This window comes from Phragmites australis, chromosome 24, assembly GCF_958298935.1.
Source record: "Phragmites australis chromosome 24, lpPhrAust1.1, whole genome shotgun sequence".
NCBI classification, from domain to species: Eukaryota; Viridiplantae; Streptophyta; class Magnoliopsida; order Poales; family Poaceae; genus Phragmites; species Phragmites australis.
The window spans coordinates 515,242-540,332 of record NC_084944.1 but is presented as its reverse complement, the minus strand read 5'-3'; the positions used below and the strand labels follow the sequence as shown (position 1 = coordinate 540,332).

Genomic DNA, 25,091 nt, shown 5'->3' with positions numbered 1-25,091 from the left:
AAACACCACTGCTGCAGCTCAATGCTACAGGCTGCAGATTCAGATAACCTCTTTTTGCACCACCATATTCTGAAAGACAAGTTCCACTAACTTGTATAGCGTAAGTCACTATACTAGCTGTTTAGGTACAGTGGACTGAGAAACAAAGAAAAGTACCACACAGAAAAAAGGACTAGCTATGTGAACGTACATAGAGAAAAAGAAAAACTATATTTCCATAAGGAGTTACAGGCTTCACCTGCATAAGCCCACATCCCTCTAAGGCTCTATCAACCATCTAATTTAATCAAAATCAAGCACACAGCCATCACTAGTCAGACAGTCAGTATAGCACCGTCCATTCTGATAATGAGCCTTGCGTCCAAGGCCTGAATAAAGTGCCTGAAACAATTGCAAGAGTTGATGCACTGAAGTGTGCTCAAGTCACTTGATGATTATTGGGTACTGGGTACAAAAGTATGAGTGACAGACAGTAGATTTTCATGTGATCCTTAGCAGACATCCATTCCCCACAACAATTTGCACTTGATATACTTGCATGTCAGATTGTGTCTTAACATGTCAGATTGTTCATCTTTAGCGTGCTATTTCACTCCCCTGTGTACAAAGTTACTACTTCAGACACAATCATTGCACCCAGATACAGGATAATGATTGAAACTTGAGACAACGTCAACAATAGCCTAAGCTGCGATAAGGAGATATATTCACAATTCTTATATACACTGGCTGCAGATGTCCAATAATTGCCTAAATGTTCATACCTTGGCAGTTGGCACTCAACAATAAGCTGTAAATTTCCGTACATTAGATATTCAGGGGGGAAAGGCACTGAAAGCTGGGAGAGGAAGTAGACGGCAGTGAACTAGATGTTCTGGAAATCCGAATAATCCATCCTACTTTACAATCAACTACAGCATGACCAATGCTTAAAAGATAACAAACAGAACAGAAAATCACAATAGTATTCAACCTAAGACATCGTCGGTGCACCCAGATACAGGAGAAGGATTGCAAATTGAAATCAAACATGCCCAACAAATTATGACATTGAAAATTCAATACTTATGAAGCGCTGTGATGGCCGGACGGGCGAAAGCATGAAAAGCAAACAACATATCACAAAATACATAGAATGTCATAAAAACATTTAACTTAACATGATTCTTACACCCCAATACAAGATAAGGTTTGAAACAATGTCGATTCCAACAAACAGAAAAAGTTGAAACTTAATTTTTAAGCAACACCACCAAAATTTAAACTTATAGCAGTAGGGGGGGGGGGGCATATAAGATAATTTAACAGAACCAGTTCAGATCTATGATCTGGAAGCGCCAACTCTTCTAAGCAATGCAGCAACAGTTGGTATTTTGCTCATTCCACCATTCCAGCACGTGTGTTGCGTTCCACAACTTCGTCCCCTTCATCCTCCTCGTCGTCACCAAGGGTCATGTCCTCAATCAGCTCCTCAATTGGCACAGTAGGGACATCATCACCAATCGTCGATGCCATCTCTGACCTATAATCCTCGTTCTTGTACAGATTTATCTTAAACCTCAACTCTGGGTTCTGCTCCAAGTCCTTGAGGAAAGCTTCATACTCATCTAGCCTCTTCTCTTCCTCACCTTTGGCCTTGTTTGCAGCATCTTCCTCCACTGGCAGCCTCTTCAGCTTCCATCGCCGTGTGCGTGGCTTCTTCTCATAGCTCTTCTTGACAAGAATCACTTCAGGTAAGCTGTGCCGCATCATAGCCGTGTCCATGTCATCATCATTCATGTTCGCGCCATAGAGATCGTACCCAAGGGCAAGGTCACCAGGGTTCAGCAGGTGCCCAAGATGCGTCCGCACCATAAATATGGTATCATTCTTCCCGAAATCCGACACCCGGGCAACCTGCGCAAATGCCAACTGGTAGCGAGATCCATCGATGGAGATCTCAGGTGACTCTTGTTCAATGTCTAGCACGATGTACTCCACAAGTTGCTTGCTAGTCAGAGCCGCTTTGAAGTTATAGACCCTGTACTTCTTCTCCTCGAGGTGGTGCACACGCAGTGTGAGAGGGTCAAGCAGCGCAATGGCATTGGTAACCTTGACGCAGAGGACAAGAGGGCCAAGGCCACCAAGGTCGCGGGACGCCTGGGGGCTGAGCGCGATGAGGTCCTCACGGCAGATCGGGCAGATATCAACCGAAAAGGTGTACTTGTAGTTGTACACGCTGCTCTTGGTGTCGTGCGAGACGAGCTGTTTGGCTGTCTGAGTTTGGACGGGCGCGACGGTGGTGAGGAAGTCGACAAGGCGGGTGGCGTGGGAGCGCGAGCCGAAGAAGAAGTCGAGGCCGCCGGGGGCCGCGGCGACTCGGATCGCGAGGGCAGCCTGCCCGTGCTTGATGAGGAGCTGCTCGAGGTAGAGGAAGGTGCGGCGGTGCGGGACGTGCTGGCGGAGCTGGACGACGGCGACCCACTGGTCGGGGTTGGATTGCAAGCGGGCGCAGGAGTCGCAGAGTCGGTCGTGGACGACGAACTCGACGGGGTGCGTCTGCTCGAGGACGACGCCGTGGAGCACCTCGCGGCGGAGGCTGAGCTTGAGGCGGAGGCGCTTGGAGTGGGGCTCGGAGAAGACGAACTCGGCGCCGGAGAGGGAGACGCGGAGGCGCGCGAGCGGGCGTTTGATGCGGCGGAGCAGGATCTGCATGAGCTCGGGGGACTCGGGGGTCGCGCGCAGCCAGGAGCGCGGCGGCTGGAGGTAGGTGGAGCAGTCCGGGCAGTAGACCACGGCGGCGTGGCGCGGGACACCCTCGGTGATGTCGACGCGCGCGCGGAGGCAGCGCGCGCACATGTTGGCCGGGTTGGGCTGCATGGACACGCCGCACATGCAGCACAGCACCGTGCCCGCCGTCGCCGCCGGGACGAACATCCCGGAGCCTCCCGCCGGAGCCGCCGATCCGGGCAGCATCCTGGTTGCGACTACCGCCGCCGCTCGCTCGCAAGGATGGACTGGATTGAATCGGATCGAAGCAACAGGCAATCGCTACCCTACCGGTGGTGAGGGCTTGGAGGAAGTGGTGGAGAATTTTGTTAGGGTTTTGTAGCTGCAAGGGAAGGCAAAGGGAGAGAGGCGGCGGCGGTGGCGGTGGGGCGGCGTTTACGGAGTCCGGTTCACGGGTCAAGGGTATAATGGGTATTGCCGCTGAGGCCTGCCTATTGATAGATAATTATGGGCTCCTGGGCCCTTTCGTCTGTTGGGCCTTAACAATTCAACCAGAGGACTCCCTTGCTTCAACATGACGAATTCACCATGTTGCATGCATCTCGTTCAGGAAGAGCAATTCAGATGCTACCACCAAACACACACACACACACACACACAAACTGATCCCAATCAAATAAAATCTGATGCCATCAGCCAGCAAGTTAATTATATATCAGGCATACTTCCATGCAAAAAAATATATATATTAGGCATACTTAAAGCATGAGCAACAGGATCATAAGAAAAACAATAGTACTAAGTTTACATAGTCGTATGCAAAATTGTGAGGGAAGAAAGAAGCTCCCCTGGTACAACAACACCTCACTTAAAAGAGATCACCATGTGCCATCCTATCAAGTCTTAGCAGCTGCTGTTAGACATTGCTTACTGAAGTTTCACTACACGTTGCTAAGCAAGCATGGGTGACACGCCAACAACCCAAGAACAAGAGCAGCAAGACGGCTGGTAACATGCACATCATTTCCACAGATGACTAAACTGTGATAATGTAACTTCTGAATTTTGAGAACTAGGACACCGTTCTTGCTGAGGTGCGGAAGAATTCTCTCTTCAGCCTATCCCGGGGCATGTTCTCTCATCAAGAAACAAGTGGCTGCTTGAATAAGCATCAATTTTCCTCCGTCTTTTAGAATGCTCATTCCCGTGTATATTACATTATGACACTTTTACATCGCACCCTGTTCACAATGATGAAGTCACATGAGTTCTTGCCTTTAGTTTCTTCAGTTCATAATGAGAACAGATAAAACAGCATAGGAAGATGACATGGTGCAAGCCTTACATTCTAAAATTCTCAGTGTAGGTCACGAACCAACATGCTTCTCCAGGAAAGCATTAGCCAGATTGCTGAAGCTGGTGTTAACAGCTCCAGCTGCAGCATACTCTCTTATAATCCGAACTACATCTGGTTTCAGGATCTCTTTCTTTGTTGAAGGGTTGCATAAATAATACAAAGCCCCAAGTGCATAAGTCACCTATTATGTCATGTCATCAAACAAGAAATTGCTCAAATGACAAAAAAGAAGTACGGAATCAACTAGAAAATATACCCTGCCAAAAGAACAAAACCTCCATGCAATAATTTGGCAGTGTTAATGTTACAGTGTTGTTCTAAGCTTCAGAAATACTCACAGTATTCCTCACTGGGCTTGATAAGCATTGTAGAATCAATGGGATGCCACCGCACTGAATAATGACTGAAGCATTTGCAGGATCTGCATGTACACAGATGGATACACAAAGAATGAGTATCAAACTAATTCACATCGAATAAGAAATCATAGAGTTCAACGTATTGTGTAGCTCACCAACACATGAATTACAGATTCCACCAACGCCGAACTCAACAAGCCTTTCATTCGGCTCTGTGATGCAGTCCAAGAATAGCTCAAGAACATTCAGCTGAGAAAATAAGACAGAGTTATTGAACAGGACAGCTAATTCAAGACTGTATTTACAGGAAATATGCACCAACTGTTCCAAAAGAGAAGTTGAGTGGAATCAACAACCTGACGCATAAAGGCATAGTTAAAAGGGTCATACGCGAAATTTGCCAAGTTTGCAACTACTTTCTCCTTGGATTCTGAAACAAAACAGGTGAAATAAGTGAGTGTATACCGTACAGTAGCATGGAATTTAATCCATCACCCGTGGTAGCTTTAGCCTTTAAATACGGTTCTATCTAAACCAATAACCCAGAAAAAAAAAGGTTTGCTAGATAGTCTAAGCACTGACCAGCCTTTCTCCCTGTTGTTTTGATTAAATCAGCCTTTCTCCCTCTAGATCTTGCACCAAGTTAGCTATTCCTTTTTTTTATACAGGTGCAATATGCTGCTACTCTAACCTAACTTTTCAAGGATACGCATAAGGGCATGAACAATGCTAGGTGCTTATGGCTAAGTGCTTAAGAAAAGAGAGTGTTAAGCACTTACATAAAAATTGTAATTTTCAATGCAAACAAAGACTACATGTGCTGAAATATGATTAACTATCTTGTTAGCACCAATATAAGCATCGGTGCTTAAGTAAGCACCTTGCTATCTGTCTAAGCACCTATGCTATTGTAGTTAAGAAAAAAAAAACCCGTTTTTTTTCCATAATCACCCCATTGTACATGCTCTAAGCTATGTGTATCAATATATCAAGAAGAATTTAGAAGTTACAACTTACAACCACAACCAGTTCTTTAGGCCGTTATTACATAGGAAACTAGCACAGGCACTACCAGAACTACTAAAAGTAAACTACTAGGCCTAGTGAAAACATAGAAACAATCATAATTCAATAGTAAAATGTTTCTCCACTCCGCATTGCACGTATTCATTGTAGCGTACTAGATCGTAACGGATAATCGACCGGTAGCAACAAAACATCACCTTCTGATCACACAAACCAATACGATTCAGACTAAAAACCTGCTGCTGCTGCTGCTGGGACTGGTCCCCAAACTAATACTCGTAGCTGCTAGAAAAGTACACAGAAAATGGTCTGCAAAGGAAGCGGGCTGAACGAACCAAGAAAAGTAGCCACTAACCTTCATCCGTGGAGTTCTGGAACTGGGTCACGAGATCCTGATGAAGCGTAATCGAGTGGGAGAAAAAATAGGAACGGTTAATCAGCAAGTCGATTTGCAAGGGGGAAACCAGCAAGAGGACCCCCCCCCCCCCCAGCACCAATCCCTAAGGAAGGAAGGAAGAGACGGGACGGACCTGAAGGTACTGATCTCGTGGAGTGCCGTAGCGGCCGGTGCGCTCGACCTGGCGCTGAGCGTTCGTAAACATGGATCCCTCCGGCCAGAGCCTCCCGATTCGGCGCCTTCCTTCTCCCGGTCTGTGCCGCCCGGACCAGTCGCCGGCGAGCCGATGTAACGAGGAGGGCGGGCGGCGCACCGAAGAAGTCGTCGGACTCGGTCCAGACTAGTGGACCACCATTGGCAATGGGGCCCAGCCAAGGTCTTTCCAGCGTGGGCTTCACTTCGGGCTCATTTCATCTCTTCATTTATGGGCCTCAGTTTGAGTTTAGTACTTTTTCTTAGAAAAAGGAAATACAACTTTCGGTTGCTATACTAATACGCAGTCATTTGATAAATGTGAGCACATGTATTAAGTCCGGGACTTAACCTGAGTGGATAGGTTCCACCGTAAAGACCACAATATGATGCTTATTTACAAATAGATCACGATTGTGCACTGTTTGAATTTTTTCAGATACAATGCTACCAATTATGAGAAGTCCAAGCTTGTTGGTGAAGTTGCAGATGTATGAAGGAGCTACTCAGCATGCATCTCCTCCCGTCAGCATGAGTTCAAAGTCTCCCGCGTCCGTAACATGGCAAGTCCTCGTGGTTGTGACCAAATCTTGGATGCCGGCCCTATTTCAGTTCGCTACTCGTGGTTTTCGGACGTAGACACGACGACTGTGTTAGCAAAGGATAGTAGCTGGAAGAAGGAAGTGGGGAATTGGAGAGAAGTAGAGGAAGGATTGGACAATTCAGAGAGATTCTATTGCCGAGTCATGAGTTCCAGAGGAAGAGGGAAGAAAGGTTATGTGTCTAGTCATGCCTCAGCTGACAGACGGTCACCGAACAGCAACAAATTGAAACGAAGGGGGCAAAGGGAAAGGAAACGCAACCAAAATTAGCAGCGACATGACCCATGATGCGTGGCTACCTCGCGTTGCCTCGATCCTTCAGATGCCACCGGCCGGCGGGGCCATGCCCATGCGCGCGTGATGCATGTCGGTGTCGTGCCGTCCCGGCGTCACCTTCACCTCGCCGTAAAGCCCACGGCTCCACCACCCGACACCGACGACGCCCAACCAACGCCCGCGCGCCATGAGCCACACACGCCTAAAAGCCTAGCCAGATCATCCCGTCCCATGCGCCGATGGACACGGGCGTGGCCACGGCCGCGCGCCGCCTTCTCCTCGATGCCAGCCACGACTCTCGCGCCCACGCCCACGTCGCCAGCGTCTCTTCCTCGAGGCCGGCAGCAGCACCGCCCCCGGCATTGCTACCAGCGCCGCAAACGTCGTTCCCCATGCTGCTCCCGGTCTTCATCCTCTTCGTGCTCCTCCTCTGCTTCCTCTCCATCTTTCTCCTGCGCGACCTCCTCCACTTCTTCTCCCTCTGGCTCCACCGCCGCCGCCGCCGCCCCCGCGACGCCGGCGCGGACGCGGCGTCCGACGCAGCGGGGTCGGACCCGCACGCGCTGCGCAAGCCGGCCGGGCTGGACCCTTCCATCCTCGCCACGTTCCCCACGGTGCGGTGGTTCGAGGACGCGGCGGCTGCGCGGTCCGCGCCGGGGGCGGCCGAGTGCGCGGTCTGCCTGTCCGAGTTCACCGCCGGCGACGCCGTCCGCCTGCTCACCGTCTGCCGCCACGCGTTCCACACGGCGTGCATAGACTCGTGGCTCGGCGCACACACCACGTGCCCAGTCTGCCGCTCCGAACTGGGCGCGCCGCCGCCCCAGCCGGGCCACGCCGCCGTTCACCAAGAACACGACGGGGACGGTGGCCGCATCACGATCGCGGTCGACGAGGGACCAGGCGTAGCGGTGACGACCGCAGACCATACGACGCCACCCCCAGCGAGCCATGACAACGTTGGCGCTCGATCGCGAGCTGACCGGTGACACACTAGGTGGCCAAGCACCGAGTGCCAGGTCGCCGGCGTATTGTCAAGATTTCTTCCCCCTTTTTTGTGAAATTTCTGGTGTGTTGGGTTTGAGAGGATAGCTAGCTCATAGCAACGGAAAAAAAATTCTATGCAGCGGTGAGATTCACATTGGGACATGTGTCTAGCACCGCTCCATAGATTTTTTTCGCACGGCAACGGTTCAACGGTTCATGCAAGCATGCATGGTGACACACTGATACCATGTGTATCTGACGACTGTATACATTCACAATTACAGATACAGGCATGCTGATGCGTACTACCATTTATGGAAATGTATATACTGTAGTTTTCATTAGCATTGTGATCAGAAAATCAGAATTGTTCATCTGCATGTCTCGAGAGGGAATTGCTCATTAGCTGCAGCGTTCTGATTAGTTTCAGAAATGGAACGGCAGAGTGGCTTGTGCACTTCTTCCCCTGCAGCCTATCGGTTGATATGGATTGGAAACTGTCACGTCTTAAAATGCTAATTACGTAATTATATATGTATAATCGTTATTGTATGTGCTTACACGTGTTGGTATATCAAAAACCGGTTAAACAAGTCTCAAACACCTTAGAGATGGTTTAGAGTACTTTGAAGAATCCCTACATGCCTTGAAGAAGGAAAAGAATAGAAGGAGAATGATATAGCCAGACAACAGTCATATGCACACTTCATCTCTCATTTGCTTGCTCACGCCATTAGGTATCCTGAGTTCCTCGAGATCTATGAGGAGTCTTCTACTTGCTTCAAGAAGTATGCTCCTTCTGCCCTAACAGACAGACATCATGGTCAGCGAGTCATGGTTCACGCTCAGGAGCTGATCCTTGTTGATGAGCGAGAGAGAGCAGTAGCTGAGGACCAAGCCCTAGCAGAGGCCGAGGTAGAGCTACCTTAGTATATCTTTGACGTGGACAATGTTTCAGACTCGGACGACATTGAGTACATTCCCCCGGTCGCTAGGTCACACGATGCCAAGGCAGGAGGTTCTTCTCAGACTGCTCCTCAAACCTCAGTTCTTATTACTTTAGCGTCTGAGACAGCTCCTCCAGTACCCCTGCTGCATAGTCTTTAGAGCTTGCGTTGATTCTTCAGCATATGCAGCAGCAATAGGTAGTTCAGCAGTAGTAGATCCAACAGCAGCTAGCAGCACAGGCTGAGATGCGGGTGAAGCTTCAGGCCAACATGATTCACCAACAGGAGCAGCAGATGGTCTTCTTGCAGTCTCTTCAGCAGCAGTAACAGGTCATGTTCTCAGCACTTCAGTCAGACAGAGAGAACAATGCTCGTATGTTCTCTTTCCTGTTCCAGCACACTGACCTTTAGTTGCCAGCTGCACCTCCAGCACCAGCTCCAGCCGCCAATCCTCTCCCAGGCAGCATCAGTGGACTTTTGACTACTCCAGGATTAGACTTTCCACTGTCAGCTCTCTTCAACACTGGAGTACATTCTCAGCCTGCTGGGATATCTTCGAGGCCAGTGCTTACTTCACTGTCGTCACCTCTACCCACTGGACCTCTCAGTTTTGAGGACTCACCACAGCCGACTGACCCTGATCAGGATCCTCTAGTTGTGCCTCCAGCTGTCTCGCAGCCTGTGTTTGATAAGGTAGAGCCTACTCTTTGAGTGCTGCTTAGTTAGGTTGACCAGGAGATGGCTACCTAGGGTCTCGACACCTCTAGCTCCGACCCTCGTCCAGACACTGTGCAGAGTCAGCCTGCAGCAAGAGCATTCTCACCTACCGACGATGCTGATGTTGAGCTTATCTCATCTGCATCCGACTCCGAGACTGATGCTTCTTAGTTCGTGGTGTAGCCTTCTTTGGCAGTGTCGGCTCCCTCGTCTCCTCCGGCTCCAGATGTGTTCTCTTTTTGGTGCTTAGATGCCAAAGGGGAAGAGAGAGTCTAATGTTAGGGAGAGTTTTGGAAAGAGATAGTTAGTCTTGAGTGTCTAGAGAGCTTGCTAGTTTCAGGGGAGTCTAGTTTAGCTTTTGGGTAGCTAGGTTCGGCTTGTTGAATCTTATGGATTTTGATGTAATGACATATCATTTGGTTCTTAATCGATGTTTTAGCTTGTCATCATATTGTGTTTTATTTCATGCGTGCTTAATTCTATTTGAACTGGCATGATAGGTTGTTCTAGTGCTAGGTTTTCTCTTTCTTTTTTGGTTATATGCTGTCAATTGCCTAGTATGATAGGGTGTACTTCAAATCATATCTATATCTTCTCACATATGTTGTCATCAATTACTAAAAAGGGGAAGATTTTAGCATCTAGGCATCTAGGTAAATGATAATTGTTTCGGTGATTAATGACAACCGTATCCTTGTGACTAACAATTTGAAGGGAATAAAAAATTTAGTTCACAATGATAATTAGGTATTCTTGATCTCTAAGGCGATTATGTGGACGGTCAAAGGACTTGTGCATCAAGATTAATGATTTTCTAGTTCTAAGTATCGCAAAGGAGATGAAGGACACTTAGAGTAGTATAGATCATTTTTACTTAGTTTTTTGACTGTACTATAAAGAGGGACTAAGAGTAGTAGTTTGATCTAGTGAGTCTAGACATGGTTTGATGCACACTTGTGAAATTCTAGCACTAGGTAGCTCATAGAAGCCCATGGTTGATATGTGGAGAAGCTAGAGCTTAAGAAAGTTTGAATTGGATGAGCTCCGAGAAAATTTACCTCACCGGATGATCGGGTCTATATGAAGTGATCTCACCGGAGCATGTGGTTATCTCAAGACAGAAAACACTCTAGATGCACCGGATACTCCGATGAACAAAATGATGTAATCACCGGATGATTTTCTAGGTGACATGTGGCCAAAACTGTTAAAAGTGTTATACCGGATAGTCCGGTGTTAGTGTGGTGAGAGCACCGGTCTATTTCAGCGAAAGGGGCATTGTCAGGAAAAATTGAAATTCAACTCACCAGATTATCCAGTGATGCAATGATGACTACACCGGACCAATTATTCCAGAGGAGATTCCAGGTGAAGAAGTTTGAAGCTTAGCTCACCGGATGGTCCGATGATCATGGTGTGTACACCAGACCAATTCTTGCAGAGAACAGTTTCTGGTGGCAGAAGAAACTTCAATCATCGGATGGTCCGGTGAAGGCAAGAAAGGATCACCAGAGCAATATTTCCAGAGAGGGTTGTTTTGGTTGGTTTGAAGGAGTTTCACTCACCGGATAGTCCAGTGATAGACAAGTGTGTACAACGTAGCTTTTCTACTAGAGAAGTTTTTGAGGACAGAAGAAGTTTAACCCACTAAATAGCCCGGTGATGGCATTGAAATCATCACCGGAGCATATTTTCTAGAGAGGGTTGCAACTGGCAGTTTGGCTAGTTTGTACGCACAGGATGATCTGGTGTTAGGTTGGTGTTTCTAGCCTATAAATACCCCTTCACTTGGTCTCATGTGGTACTCTCACGACTCAGAGGAGTTTATACACTGTGTGTGTCATCAAGAAACAAGATAGAGCATTTGAGTTGATTTCTAAGTCCCTAATTGAAGATTAATGACATCATTATTACTTGAAAAGTAGCAAGTGTGCATATAGCTGTAGTATAGGCTTAATCTTGGTCAAGTGAAGCTATTGGCTTGTTACTCTTGGTGGTTAGCAACACCTAGCTAGTCTTTGGTGATTGGTGATGTCTCGGTGAGCTCTTAGAGTTCTTGTAGGAGCTTCGGAAAGAACTATGTATTTGGTTTGATGCCCGCCAATCTGGAGAGGAAGAAGTGACAATCATGAGGGATCACTTCAGTCTTGGTGACTTAAGGGAGAACAATATCTTTGGTGGATGCTCCAACGAAGACTAGGGGGAGTGCAAACTCCTCGATATTTTGGAAAAAAAATTCGGTGTTCTCTTATCTATTTCTTTACTATTTCGTAATTTAATTTGAGCATTTACATTCTTACAAGTTTTTAATTTCGTATTTTCTTAGAGCCTTTGCTTTCTTGTTTAGTTGCCTTCTTCTAGCTTGTTCGTGTAGTCGCATTTTTTTTCTTCATCTAGGCTATGATTCCTATTTGTTCTAGTTTTTGGTAAAAGTTTTTAATTGCCCAGTTCACTCCCTCTTAGGTCATTCGATCCTTTCATCAACCTTGTGGTATTTTTCTTTACTAATGGCCCAATGTATAATCCTCAGAATCGGGTTATTTATATGTACCCTATATAGATTAAGACTTATGAATACCTTTGTACTCAGATGCTCTACAGGTTTTGCAGAAGAGGAAGAGATGATGTTTGGCTACTTGACACCCGCTGATACTAGCGGCGGGAATGAGTAGGTAAATACTCGAAGGTCGTGTTTTTGGGGTGAAGCCTAAGGGTATATGGCTACACCTATCTTTTCCTGTCTTCAACTTTTATTTCTACTACATAGTTTCTCTTTTGGCTAGGAGTTGATCAGTTTTAGTATCATTCTATATCTCTTTGATGTAAATTGTTAAACTTATTAATGGTTACGAATTTATAATATGATTTAATTACTCGTTCTTTATTAAGCTTGATTATGATTGTTTATATTGGAAATATATGTGTTCCGATCTTAGACACAAAACAAATAGCAGGACTAACAGGATGATATTTTAATTAATCATCGAGGTTATTGTGATGAATAATAATCTTCCTGATGATTAATTAGAATACTGTTTAGACAATTTCTCACAGAAACGGATGAACCAGGGCATCGAATGGTTGATAGCCATATGCATAAACAAGGCTATTCTAAAGTTAGGCTTTGACTAATTTTAAACTTCATTACGGATGGTAGCTGCATTCTTGACTGTAAACAATTTTGCTGTAAAAATTAGAACCACTGTTCATATATGACTACTATCATTTGAAGGAGGTCGAAGCAAGGGTCCAGAGATCAGAGAACACAAAACTATATAGATCACCCATAATCTGTTTTTATTAATATTATCATATATTATAGTAATATATGTAAACTTGTGTGTGTTATAAGTGCATACAAACGGGACCATATACAGGTCTATTTTACAGGATGTAGAAACGAGACCACTATCGTTCTTGAGGTGCTTTGATTATCCGAAGACACATCGCGTCTTATTTAGGTACCAACAGTACGACAGAACTTCCGCAAGGGGATTTGTCGACTGAAGCTATGAGTCGTTCTTCATTGAGCACCGCTTCTATTCGAGTTCTTCGCTACTAAAGATCTGTAGAAGCTCATGAACCTCACAGTGAATTCTGCCAGGATTGCAAGGTCAATTTAGTTGCTTAACTGGACTAAAAGTTCAGAAGAAAATTGAAACCAAAAGAACTGCTAGTACCTTCAATCATTATGAAGCATTGGATGGTTTCCCCATGGTCACGAGCCTCCTCGGTAAAACCTTCTATGTTCATATTTCTCATTTCCAAAGCTGCCTCCCGAGATTTGCATCCTTTGCACTGTCCTTTTAGAAGCTTGCATTCTTTGCACTAGGCAGGGGAGCAAACATGCACCACAAATCAGTGTAAAGTAGACGATACACTAGTTGTAGGCTGACAAATGGAAAACTGACAATCACTGAAGACGCCAGCAATGCTTACATGGTTCAAGTCCAACGCCATTTCATCTATACTATGCTGAAACTCTTCATCCTTGTCCCTTTTCAGTTCAGCGACCAGGTGCTACATCTCAATAGAAAAAAAGGAAAAAATTAACAGTAGTAAACTCTGGCAAAAACTGGGCCTGATTGGAATAATCATAGAGACAAAACGCAGATCTGAGCTTACAGAGAAAATGAAATGAGGTGACACATCATGTTCAATCAATTTTCTGATCTTCCCCCGGATAACAAATAGTCTGTGCACGCAGAAAAACAAAAAGGTTCTATTTTGTTCGGACGTTTAAAGTAGCTCGACATTTTGCTAAATTGAAACGTCAGAACGCAAGGGATAGCTTACTGCTTTGAACTTGGCTCCTCCATGATATTTCTAGCCAAATTAGAGATTTCCTCTTCCCATCCTGTCAATATAGCTTGGCCTTCTATGAACGGGTAGCTGTGTATGTAAGGGGAGTTTTTATTGATTTAATATGAAATACACCTTGATAAATGAAAGAACAGTAACTTTACTAAAAAAAGAATGTCATACGACTTGCAATAGTTCATAAAAAGAAGGGGAGTTAAATCACATTGTAGAACTGTAATACATCATCATTTTTTATCCGCATACCGGCACATGTGGTAAGATTATTATTTTTTTTCGAAAGGACGGCACCAGAGATGCCGATGCTATTAAAGAAAAAGAGACTTGACCATGTTTATGAGGAAAACTGGGTCCAAAAACCTTAACAACTGGTCTGTTGAAAAAACCGGCAGATAACTCCGAGATGATAATACGACCTCAACTCGAACAGAACGGTGCCTATACCAAAAAGCACAACCAGACAATAGACAAATCCAACTCAACTCAACTCACGCGCTAACTGATCAAACAATTGACCCCCTCACAACTCAGATCGGCGGAACCCTGCTCCCACGCCGCAACTCGGTCGGCGGAGCCCTGCTCCTACGCCACACCTTTCTGTCACACAAGTTGGCAGCGCGTTGCTTTGGAGAAGCGCGTATTGGACCAGAACGCTGTCGCGAAGCACCAAACCAGAATGAAGAGTCGTTGTGAACCAAGAATGTAAGGGTAGACCTACAGAAGAAGCCAACGAATCAGACGGCGAGAGCAGGGGCTTCTTGAAGCGGCGCCTTCAGGAAGGTAACGATATCAATGTCGTCGTCGCCCGTTCGGACACCCAGAGAGGGTTTTCACCCGAAGAAGCATTTAGGGTGGAAGAGCCACAATAATGTCACCTCCAGGGAGGGAAAGACGTCCGAGGGCATCAACGACATTGGCACTAGCTAGCCGAGCAGAGCTTTCACTCACAGCTCCCCACCCTGGAAATCTGCACAAAAGAATGCAAACCCACAGCCAATGCAGCAGCCACGACACCACCAGGCCACCGCGCCCACCGAACCGAAGCTCCTCCCGTGCCCGACCTATAGAAAGGAGGAGACCAAGTAAGGGGAGGAGCAACGAAACACCGGAAGACTGTCCTCGAATCATCAACTCGCCACCGAGCTCCCCACGGGTCGAAACCAGGAGAAGAGAGGTTTGGCAAGGGGAGGAGCACTGGCAGCAGCTAATGTCAGAGGCCGTGCAACGCAAGGTGAAGGGGCTTGAGGCTAGTAGCAAATCCACCGACGGGCTAGGAGGCGAGCACAGGGGTGGATAGGACCAACAACCATAGCAGAACCACCATCAGGCCAGCCACCGTGGCGTCAGGCCGCCCACCCATGCAACTGAGCAGACGTCGAGGCAGCTGTCCATCAGCAGTGGCCGACCTTGCGCATGCATTGACCACAAGAACACCAACAACGACTGGTCTCCCTGCAGGTCGAGACTGGGAGGAGTAGGACAAACTGACAAGAGGAGGAGACCAATCGACCGGGAGGCCAAGAGAGGCAGGATGCCGTGCTATCACGGCACCCTGTAGCCGAGCCACCACGCACACATCACCGTGCAGAAAAACCACACGACACCGTCGGTGTCCACAGCATCAACCACCACTGCAGTCTGCCGAGGGATAGACTGCACGGACGAGCAAAGGGGAAAGCATATGAACTGGACGCCAGCCAGGGTAGCCACTGCGCGTCGGCCATGGCTTGCGGCAGCGCTTGCGAGAGCAACGCAGCGCACAACGCACGACAGCACAGGCCCACTGCCCACGTGCAACACCGCCGCGAGTCTGGTGGCCGTCGCCGTAGAGGCGCCCATAGCAGCACCGCACGGTGCCGCGCCCTGCAGGAACTCCACGTGCAAGCGAGGTGCGGATCCGCGGTGATCATGCCGCCAGGACATAGATCCGGCCGACGGGAGACTTGATCCGGCCCGACTGGGGCGGATTCGGTGAGGGCACCCTGAGCTCGGACTGCACCACTAGTCGGAGAAAAACCCGCCAGCAGGGGGGAGAAAGAGGGAGGGGAGAAGGAGAAAGGAGGGAAGAGAGAGGGGAAGGGGGCCCGCCGCCGGAGCAGGTCACTGGCGACGGCGGCCGGGCGGGGTGCAGAGAGGGGGGTGCTAGGCGGCGGTGCGTTGTCGCCTCGAGTCACCCTGAAGGGGACAACGCGAGGCTGAGAAGGATATATGCAGATTAAACACAAGTGAAATATATGTAAAAAGAAAGAGAACTTAGTTTTATGTAAAAAGAAGGAGAAAAGTCTTGTTAAGGTACTTACTTTGCCTTCCAAGTAGCTTCAAAAGAGCGTATTGCCTGTCGGAGATTATTGCTTGCGCTTACTGTTATTCTCCTGGCAAGATCATGAGGCAAATAGATGCTCTCATGCGTTGCGATGTACTCTAGAACCTTTATTATCTAAATCAAATAATCTTTTAGCAGACTGTCCAGCACAATAAGTGAAGAATATCATACATGTAGCACTGATCAACAGGCTGTATTGCCAGGTACCTCATCAAATGAAGGTGGCTGAAGTGTCACGACCTTGCAAAGATGTTTGACAGCATCAAGGTTTGAAGCATCGGAGCAGCAGAAAATGATTTTGTCGCACCCCGAATACCTCCCCAAAAACCAACCAATATAACGTTGAAGATCGGACGAGAGTTTATCAGCGTCATGGAGAACAATCACTGCAGGTATGTAAGCCACAAACGCTTGAACACATCATGTACAAATACCGGCAAATCAATGAAGATCACACGGTTGTTGAAATTTCCTGCTTTCATGAACAAATATTGCCAATTACCTCTGCATTTAGTATGATCACAAACCGAGTTTGGTGATGGGATGGATTCATTCAACAAAGTAGTTATGACATACTTCTCATAGCCATGTAAATCAGCCAAGTTTACCTCCACATGATGTCCTGAAATCTTCACTCTGACATCAATATGCTTTCTAATTTCTCCCTACAGTATCAAATCGGTCAACAGGTCACCATGGAAAAAGGGTAAAGAAGAGATTTCATTTTATAATTCCCTCCAAGGAAGAAGAAAAGAAGTTTACCACTTCAGCAATTGTGACAATGTGATTAATAAAACTAGAAAACGCATTAGCGCATAATACCTTCAACTCAAATCTCTTTGTCTGTTCCTCTATCTGCGAAATGACAAGATGAATAATGCATAAGAATTTGTGAGTACCAAGGTTTAAATTTCGCACAAATTAGTAATAGTGACCTTGAGATCATCAGGACCAAAACCATCCCTTATAAGTGCCAACACCATACTTCTCTTCCCAACCGCCGGCGGCCCTTCAAATATGAAATGCTTGCACTGGTGTGCAACAACCTGCATGCAACAAATGAGTAGAAAAGTAAACCCCATATCAGCGTGTCATTTGTGCCTCAGTCCATGTATCAAGCGAACTGATTCCAAATGCTCATCGAGAGGCCCTTCACCCTTCACTTCTAACCCTCCTAAAATTCTCGCTAAGATGAAGTTACAAATTGCAAACTTATCCCGATTGACAAGGTTAACTTGAAACAGTAGACTGAATTTTTGTTTGACCTCAAATCCAAATGGAAAGACAATGAACGTTTGTGATGTGAGCAAGTGATCACCAGCTGATAGAGCTCGGCGGCGACGGCCTTGTTGCAGATGAACTCGTTGAGGACATTGGGCCGGTACTTGTCCGCCCACACGAACTTGTCGTCGGTCGCCACGACCAACGCCGGCAACTCGGCGAGCGACTGAGGGGATTTGCCCTCTTCACTGATGTCCGTCTGCAGTGACAAATATCTCATTGTCTTCTTCGGCGAAGCTTTCAGCCAGGTACCCCCTCCTCCTCTTCCAACAGGAGTGATCGACGTCGCGCGTTCGCTGCTCCCTGCGCTCTCGCCGGTGGACGTGTCCGCTTCGGCATTGGCTTTGGATCCCGCGGCCGGCTCTCCGACGGCGGGCTCCTCTCTCTCCCTCAAAGGCCTCCTCTCGGGGACACTCACAGTCATGACGGGCGCCTCGTGGCGCGGCAACGCCTGGGCCGCGGCCGGTGCCGCCGCGGACGACGCTCTAGGCCGTGGTGGCGGGCTTGGTGTGCGCCTTCGGGCCTCGAGGTCGCGCGCGACGGCGGCGCCGCTCTTCGGCAGGAAGGCGGTGCCCCAGCGGTGGAGTTTGCTCATGATCTGGGAGTGCGGCGAGGATGAGGGTGACGACCTCCCCACCGCCCCGACGGGGCGCCCGCATGCCGGGATGAGGAGGGGGAGAAGGCGGCCCTGTCCGAGTCCGGGGCCGTGGTGGCTGCGCTCCCGGCGGCGGTCCTCGCCGAGCACGGCGGAAAGGGTGGTGGCCGGGGACGGCGCGGGTGCCGGCGAGGAGGAGTTGATCGCCATGGTGATCTCGGAGCGGGAGGTGGACGCGGCGGTACGGTGTGCGTGGCGTGGCGTGGCGTGGCGCGAACAAGGAGGTGACGAAACCAATGCACGGCGAGAAAGGCAAGGAGGGTGACGGTGCGACCAACGCGAGCAACTGCGACAGGGTGGGGTGATGGTGCTCTGCTGGGGGACGATGGGGACTGGAGGCAGTAAGGATATTGCTTTCTGCCGGACCTGAGGAATCATCTTCCCAGGGACCTGCGGGCTGGCCGGCTTAGCGGTGCGAGATGGCATGGCGACGTGAGATTTTTTAACCTTTTTGCAGCTGACATGGTCGATGAATGACACGCTTCTGCTGAACTGAAGGCTCTTGGTCCAGCACTCACTCTTGGCAATGGCCTCATTGCACGTCCCGCGCGCTTCATCACAGCTCCATCAGCGCTCACAATAACTGACAGACTAACTAACTGAACCTCAACTTAACTGTCTAACCGAACTAACTGAAGACCGACGAAAACAAACTGAACCTGAAGACTACCTGAAGCTTCACGCACGTACTGTACCTGTTCCTTGGGGACGAGGCCGTAGGTGAACACTGAGCAGAGCGCCTCAGTGTAAGTCACAGAACTCTCGACTCTCAGAGCATGGCCCGCACGCCGCGCTCGAAGGCGACGACCTGAGAGTGGTGGGTCGTGGAGGTGAGGGTTCGACCTGCGTCGGCGGAGGCAGCGGCTTCCGGCCACGGCGCACCTCGCAGTCATCGCCTTATTGGGTGCCGGCTGCTAAATCGGGACCGTGAGATGTAGATCGGACGCTTCGAGATACCCCCGTTGGTGGACGGTAAATGAAACACGGACCACCCTGTATGGTAAATGAAATGGCGACCTCCGGCCAACGCCTCGAGCCGAGAAGAGGAACGCGCCCTGCTCCGAGTAGCACGCGCCGGGATGCGGTGCCTGCTAGTGGTTCTTGGCCGGAGTGAGGCGGCCGGGAGCAGAGGCGCCGGTTGTTAGAATTACACGGGCAAGCTCGTATAATAATTTTTAATAAATTTTAATATCGTCTCTAACCATATTTTTTTCATTTCGTTCTCTTTCTAATTCCTTTCCCCATTTTCATTTCCTTTATTTTCTCTCATCTCCAACAGCTTCCCTTCGAATGAAATCACGAAAGGAAAGAAGAGAGAATCCCATCCTGAAAGGAATGACTATGAGAATCTCTTTGTGACGGGAACCGTGAAGGAAAACCGTTGGAGCGTTGAAGAGAACGAAAATCCCACCATGAAAGGATTCTAGACCCTGAAGAAAAACCGTTAGAGATGGTCTAAAGGTTTACATCGTGGAGAGATAGTTTATGATGAGGTACGTCTTCTATCATTGTTATATTGTTAATGGAGGTGAATGTGATTTTTTTTTCAATATATGCAAGGACCCTATCTCATTAGGTAATAAATAAATAAACTATTAATTGAGAGTAGCTATTAAATTAGAAACACTGTCATTACATGAGTCTATATAAAAGTTAGTGTTTTATCTCTTTCTCTTTCTGTTGCGTTGCCATTATAGTCTACTCTATCTCGGCGTCGGCGTGCACCGGTAATCGAGAGAGTAGATCTTCAAAACTCTCGCTCTTAAGATCCTGCACCGGGAGATGACGAATAAGATTTTTGGAAAGTACTCTGTGCGACTGCTCAAGTTCTTCACCACGGCTCAAGGTCACTTAGGTGCCGCCCGCTGTTATCGTCGACAAATTTGGCGCGTCATCAGCAGGATCGATCGTGCCGTTAACACGGTGCAATCAGCATCTTCAGTAACGTCCACAGCGTAGGGCCAGTACGTAAAAACCATGTTACTCATACTTTATTTCGGTTCCTAATTTTGAGTATAGTAGATCTAGATATATGTAGTGTTTTTATACACATGACTAAATTATGCTCTGGTAATATGAACATGTTAGTTTATCAGTTTACGCTTATGAATTATTTATGGATTAAATTAAATCTAAAAGTGTCATATATTCTAACTATCCAAAAACCTTATTGTAGGCACTTATGTTTATTAATAGCTGGAATTGTCGATGTATTGAGGACAGATAAGTTTTCTAGTGTACATTTAAAAGATAGCAAGTCAAGGTCATTATGTGGCTAACGGCTATAAATATTTATTGGATGGCTAATGGCAAGTCGGAAGGAATCTTCATTGCTGAGCAGAAAAATGCGTTCACGAATGCCAACAGACTTTTTGTAGGATGCATTCTTAGCGATTTTGGTGACCATCTTTGTGATGTATACATGCACATACAAAGCGCGAAGGAGGTGTGAGATACACTGAATACTAAATTCGGTATATTAGATGCAGAAAGTGAATTGTATATCTTGGAGCAGTATCATGACTACAAGATGGTTGAAAATTGCTTTGTAGTCGAGCATGCTCCTGAAGTTCAGTGCATCATGAAGGAACTCGAAGTCATCAAGATCAATGTACTCGTAAGTTTGTGGCTAGAGGCATCGCTACCAAGTTATCTCCTTCATGGAGAAATTTTGCCACTGCTTTAAAGCACAAGAGAAGATTACTGTTAAGAGTTTGATTGCATCTTTTGATGTTAAGGAGAAAGCTCGGGCTAAAGATGTGAGTCTAAAAGGAGGCGAGGGACAGACTAACGTTAATATGGTGCAAAAGCCCTTCTACAATAAAAACAAAGGGAAAGATAATAAGCTAAACAAAACTACCACCTTCAAGAAGAAGAAGATGAACACAACAAAACTACCTTGCTTTGTGTGCGGTGAGATTGGACACTTCGCCAAAGATTGTCCAGATCGCAAGGGAAGAAAGGCTCCACAAAAGCATAAGTCAAAGACTGCTAATGTTGTGACCATTGATGAAGCTAGAAACAGAGCTGCAAGATATGAAAATTTACCATCAATGTTTTCAGTATTTTAGTATACTAACTAGTGGATTGATACAGGGGTCAATGTTTATATATGTCCTGATATCTTAATGTTCCATTCTTATCAGGTCGCCCATGATTCCTCTGTCTTAATGGGGAATGGGTCACATACTCTTGTTCGTGGTATTAGCACGGTAGATATGAAGTTTACTTTAGGAAATATCGTACAACTGAGGAACATGTAGCATGTCTTTACAATAAACAAGAATCTAGTTGGCGACTCACTTATCTATAGAGATATGTTTAAGGTAGTGTTCGAGTCCAATGTAGTAGTAGTGTCAAAGCATGAACAATTTATTAGTAAATGCTATGAGTGCAGATGCTTGTTCCATTTTTTTTTATTCAGCAATAAGTCTGTGAAACATATTTATGGCAATGTTAATAATGATGCTAGTATTTAACACTTGCGGTTATGTCATTTAAATTTTGGTTCTATAACTTGACTTTCCAATATGAGTTTAATTCCGATTTTTTTTCATAGTCAAAGGTTCTAAGTGTCATATTTGCGTGCAATCAAAACAACCTTGTAAGCCTCATAAGATAGCCGAGGAGGGAAATTTAGCACCTCTAGAACTCATACATTCAGATCTGTATGAAATGAATGGTGTGTTGAAAAAGGGTGGAAAGAAGTACTTCATGATGTTAATTGATGATGCGACTAGATTTTGCTATATATATACTTGTTGAAAATGAAAGATGAGGCTCTAGATCACTTTAAAATCTATAAAGCAGAAGTTAAGAATCCACTAGAGAAAAAGATCAAAAGAATTTGGTAAGATCATGGTGGAGAGTATTTCTCTAGTGACTTCGACTTATTTTGTGAGAAACATTGGATTATTCATGAGAGGACGCCTCCCTATTCACCTCAATCAAGCGGGGTTGCTGAAAGAAAGAACCACAAACTGACTGACTTGATTAATACCATATTAGATAGTACGGGATTATCTAAGGAACAGTGGGGAAAGGTTGTGTTAACTTCGTGTCATGTCCTGAATAGAGTTCCTCTTAAGGATAAGAAGAAACCCTATATGAAGAATGAGAAGGGAGAAAACTATCACTTTTTTATTTGCGCACTTGGGATGATTAGCGAAAGTCAATATACCAATAACTAAAAAGTGCAAGTTTGGACCTAAAACAATGGATTGTGTCTTTCTGGGATATGCTCATCAGAGCATTGCTTATAGGATTTTAGTGGTTAAATCTGAGGTACATGACGTTTATGTCGATACAATGATGGAGACTCATGATGCAATATTTTTTGAGCACATATTTTCTATGAAAGATTTACATAGCATGTCGAGACTATTTTCTGAGTTAATTCTTGAACCCACTCTACCTCTTGAGATTATTGAACAAATACATGAGCAAGATCCTGAGGAGGATGACAGTGATGCTCCTACGAGTAAGAGACAAACGACTACAAAGTCTTTTGGTGATAATTTTATTGTGTACCTTGTGGATGACACTCTCAAGTCTATTTCAGAAGCGTTTGCATCTCCAGATGCAGAGTACTGGAAGAAGGTTGTTCGAAGCGAAATGGATTCCATATTCGTAAACGGGACTTTAGGAGGTCATAGAATGATCCTACGGTTGCAAACCTGTGAGTTGCAAGTAGGTGTTCAAGAAGAAGCTTTGGTCCGACAATACAATTGAAAAGTAAAAGGCTCGACTTATGGCCAAGGCTTATACCCAAAAGGAATGCAAAGACTTTTTTTGACACTTATTTACCTATTGTAAGATTGACTACTATTTGAGTGCTACTTTCCTTAGATGTCTTACATGGTCTTATTGTTTATCAGATGGACGTTAAGATAGCTTTCCTTAATGGAGAGTTAGACGAGGAAATTTATATGGAACAACTTGATGGATTTGCAGTAAAAGGTCAAGAAGGTATGGTGTGTAAGTTGTTGAAGTCTTTGTATGGTTTTAAACAATCTCCTAAGTAATGGCATGAGAAGTTCGACAGAACTTTAATATCTGCAGACTTTTCTCGATTAATGAGGCAGATAAATATGTGTACTATCACTATGGTGGGGGTAAGGGAGTTATATTGTACTTGTATGTTGATGACATACTGATATTTGGGACAAACCTTGATGTGGTTAATGAGATCAAGTCTTTCTTATCTTAAAGCTTTGATATGAAAGATCTGAGTAAGGATGATGTAATCTTAAACATCAAGTTAATCAAAGGAGAGAATATGATTACTCTTACACAATCTCATTATGTTGAGAAGGTTTGAGCTGCTTTGGCACCAGTACATCAAGTCTTCTCCAACAACTTATGATCCTAGTGTGATGTTTTGAAAGAATAAAAAAAGTGACAGAGACCAACTAAGATACTCTCAAATTATTAGATCACTCGTGTACTTAGCTAGTACTACAAGGCCTCACATCTCATCTGCTATGAGCAAATTGAGATAGCTTACTTCTAACCCAAGAGATGAACACTAGAGTACGCTTGAGGGAGTCATGCGCTATTTGCTTGGTACTATGAGTTATGGTCTTCACTATTTTGGATACCTATCGGTACTGGAGGGTTATAGTGATTCAAACTGTATATATGATGCTGATGAGATTTATGCCACAAGTGGATATGTATTCACTCTAGGTGGTGTTGCTGTCTCATGAAGGTCTTGCAAACATACCATCTTGACGAGATCAACTATAGAAGCAGAACTCACCGCGTTAGATACAACTACTGTTAAGGTAGAATGGCTGCGTGAGTTGTTGATGGACTTGCATGTGGTTGAGAAACTGATATCGGCTATCCTTATGAATTGTGATAATCAGACGATTATTATCAAAGTAAACAATTCTAATGATAATGACAAGTCCATAAGATACATAAAAAGACGATTGAAGTCTGTTAGGAAATTGAGAAACTTTGGAGGTCTGTTAGGAAATTGAGAAACTTTGGAGTGATAACCTTGGATTATATCCAAACAGCTAAGAACCTGACAAATCTCTTTACAAAGGGGCTATCATGGAATGTGATAGATAATGCATCAAAGGAGATGAGTTTGAGACCCATGTGAGTTATACCATAGTGTTAACCCAACCTATGTGATCGGAGATCCCGTGAATTAGGACTTAGGAAGAACAAGCTATTGGTCTAACTAGAGGAGAGTACCTTTATTTTTTATCCACTCGAGTAAAAATGCAATACTCTCATAGATCTGTAAGGCAGGTTGGCTATTGCCTTAACGTGTTTTTGTTGGCTTTGAGTAGCGAAGATGCTAACCTACAAGGATTTCTTGAAAGAACATATCTATATGAGTCTGACTGTTGGTCGTAATCTATGAGACTTGGATGATCTCTAGTAACTCATGAAGAGACCATAGAGGATGACTTATATGCTCCACCCACGAGGTAGCCTACTGGTAGTCAAGTATTAGTTATGACTTTAAATGAAACTTGTTTGCACAAAACCTGCAATTCAAAGCGTTGTCCATTGTTCAAGTTGTAAATGAGTGTAGCTTGATGTTCTAGGTGGATGTTCAACTTAATAGTCTTCACTGAAACACTGATATATCAAACAACAGTGGTAACTATCTTGTATGGTTCGGGGGGTAAGCGGCGTACTCCGACTTCATATTAATAGGTAAATCCTACATCATGTGAAATTGATAATTCTCTATGGAATTTTGAGATCTAGTGGGGGATTATTAGAATTATAGGGGCGGAGCCCATATAATAATTCTCAATAAATCTCAAAGGCCCATATAGTGAAGATGTAGCCTATGATGAGGTCCAGCCTCTATTAGTGTCATATTGCTAATAGAGATGTAGGTAGTGTTTTCTCCCTATATATATGCAAGGACCCCACCTTATTATGTGAAAAATAAATAGACTGTTAATTTAAAGTA

The 25,091-nt window shown here is 45.7% G+C and overlaps 4 protein-coding genes across 5 annotated transcripts; 1 reads left to right on the top strand and 3 right to left on the bottom strand.

The window, feature by feature from the left end:
* Positions 1-1,101: 1,101 nt before the first annotated feature.
* Positions 1,102-3,152, bottom strand: LOC133907013 (uncharacterized). The gene has a single exon (XM_062348984.1). The coding sequence runs from the start codon at positions 2,953-2,955 to the stop codon at positions 1,378-1,380; it is 1,578 nt and encodes a 525-aa protein (XP_062204968.1). The 5' UTR covers positions 2,956-3,152; the 3' UTR covers positions 1,102-1,377.
* A 282-nt stretch (positions 3,153-3,434) lies between these two features.
* Positions 3,435-6,227, bottom strand: LOC133907016 (uncharacterized). 2 transcript variants are annotated; one of them, XM_062348986.1, is made up of 7 exons: positions 5,982-6,227; positions 5,807-5,843; positions 4,782-4,855; positions 4,581-4,674; positions 4,405-4,487; positions 4,085-4,247; positions 3,435-3,950 (listed from the first exon to the last, which is right to left on the bottom strand). In XM_062348986.1, the coding sequence occupies exons 1-7, from the start codon at positions 6,051-6,053 to the stop codon at positions 3,928-3,930; spliced, it is 546 nt and encodes a 181-aa protein (XP_062204970.1). In that variant the 5' UTR covers positions 6,054-6,227; the 3' UTR covers positions 3,435-3,927. The 2 variants fall into 2 exon arrangements, with proteins under 2 accessions (XP_062204970.1, XP_062204971.1); XM_062348987.1 differs by having other exon boundaries at positions 4,055-4,247; positions 5,982-6,215.
* A 723-nt stretch (positions 6,228-6,950) lies between these two features.
* On the top strand, positions 6,951-8,253 carry LOC133907015 (RING-H2 finger protein ATL28-like). The gene has a single exon (XM_062348985.1). The coding sequence runs from the start codon at positions 7,158-7,160 to the stop codon at positions 7,902-7,904; it is 747 nt and encodes a 248-aa protein (XP_062204969.1). The 5' UTR covers positions 6,951-7,157; the 3' UTR covers positions 7,905-8,253.
* A 4,698-nt stretch (positions 8,254-12,951) lies between these two features.
* On the bottom strand, positions 12,952-18,342 carry LOC133907777 (replication factor C subunit 5-like). The gene is made up of 11 exons (XM_062349872.1): positions 17,528-18,342; positions 17,145-17,255; positions 17,032-17,064; positions 16,712-16,874; positions 16,417-16,595; positions 16,187-16,323; positions 13,863-13,958; positions 13,692-13,761; positions 13,506-13,586; positions 13,247-13,394; positions 12,952-13,163 (listed from the first exon to the last, which is right to left on the bottom strand). Exons 1-11 carry the CDS (start codon positions 18,293-18,295, stop codon positions 13,090-13,092), a joined length of 1,860 nt encoding a protein of 619 aa, XP_062205856.1. The 5' UTR covers positions 18,296-18,342; the 3' UTR covers positions 12,952-13,089.
* Between the last annotated feature and the right edge of the window lie 6,749 nt (positions 18,343-25,091).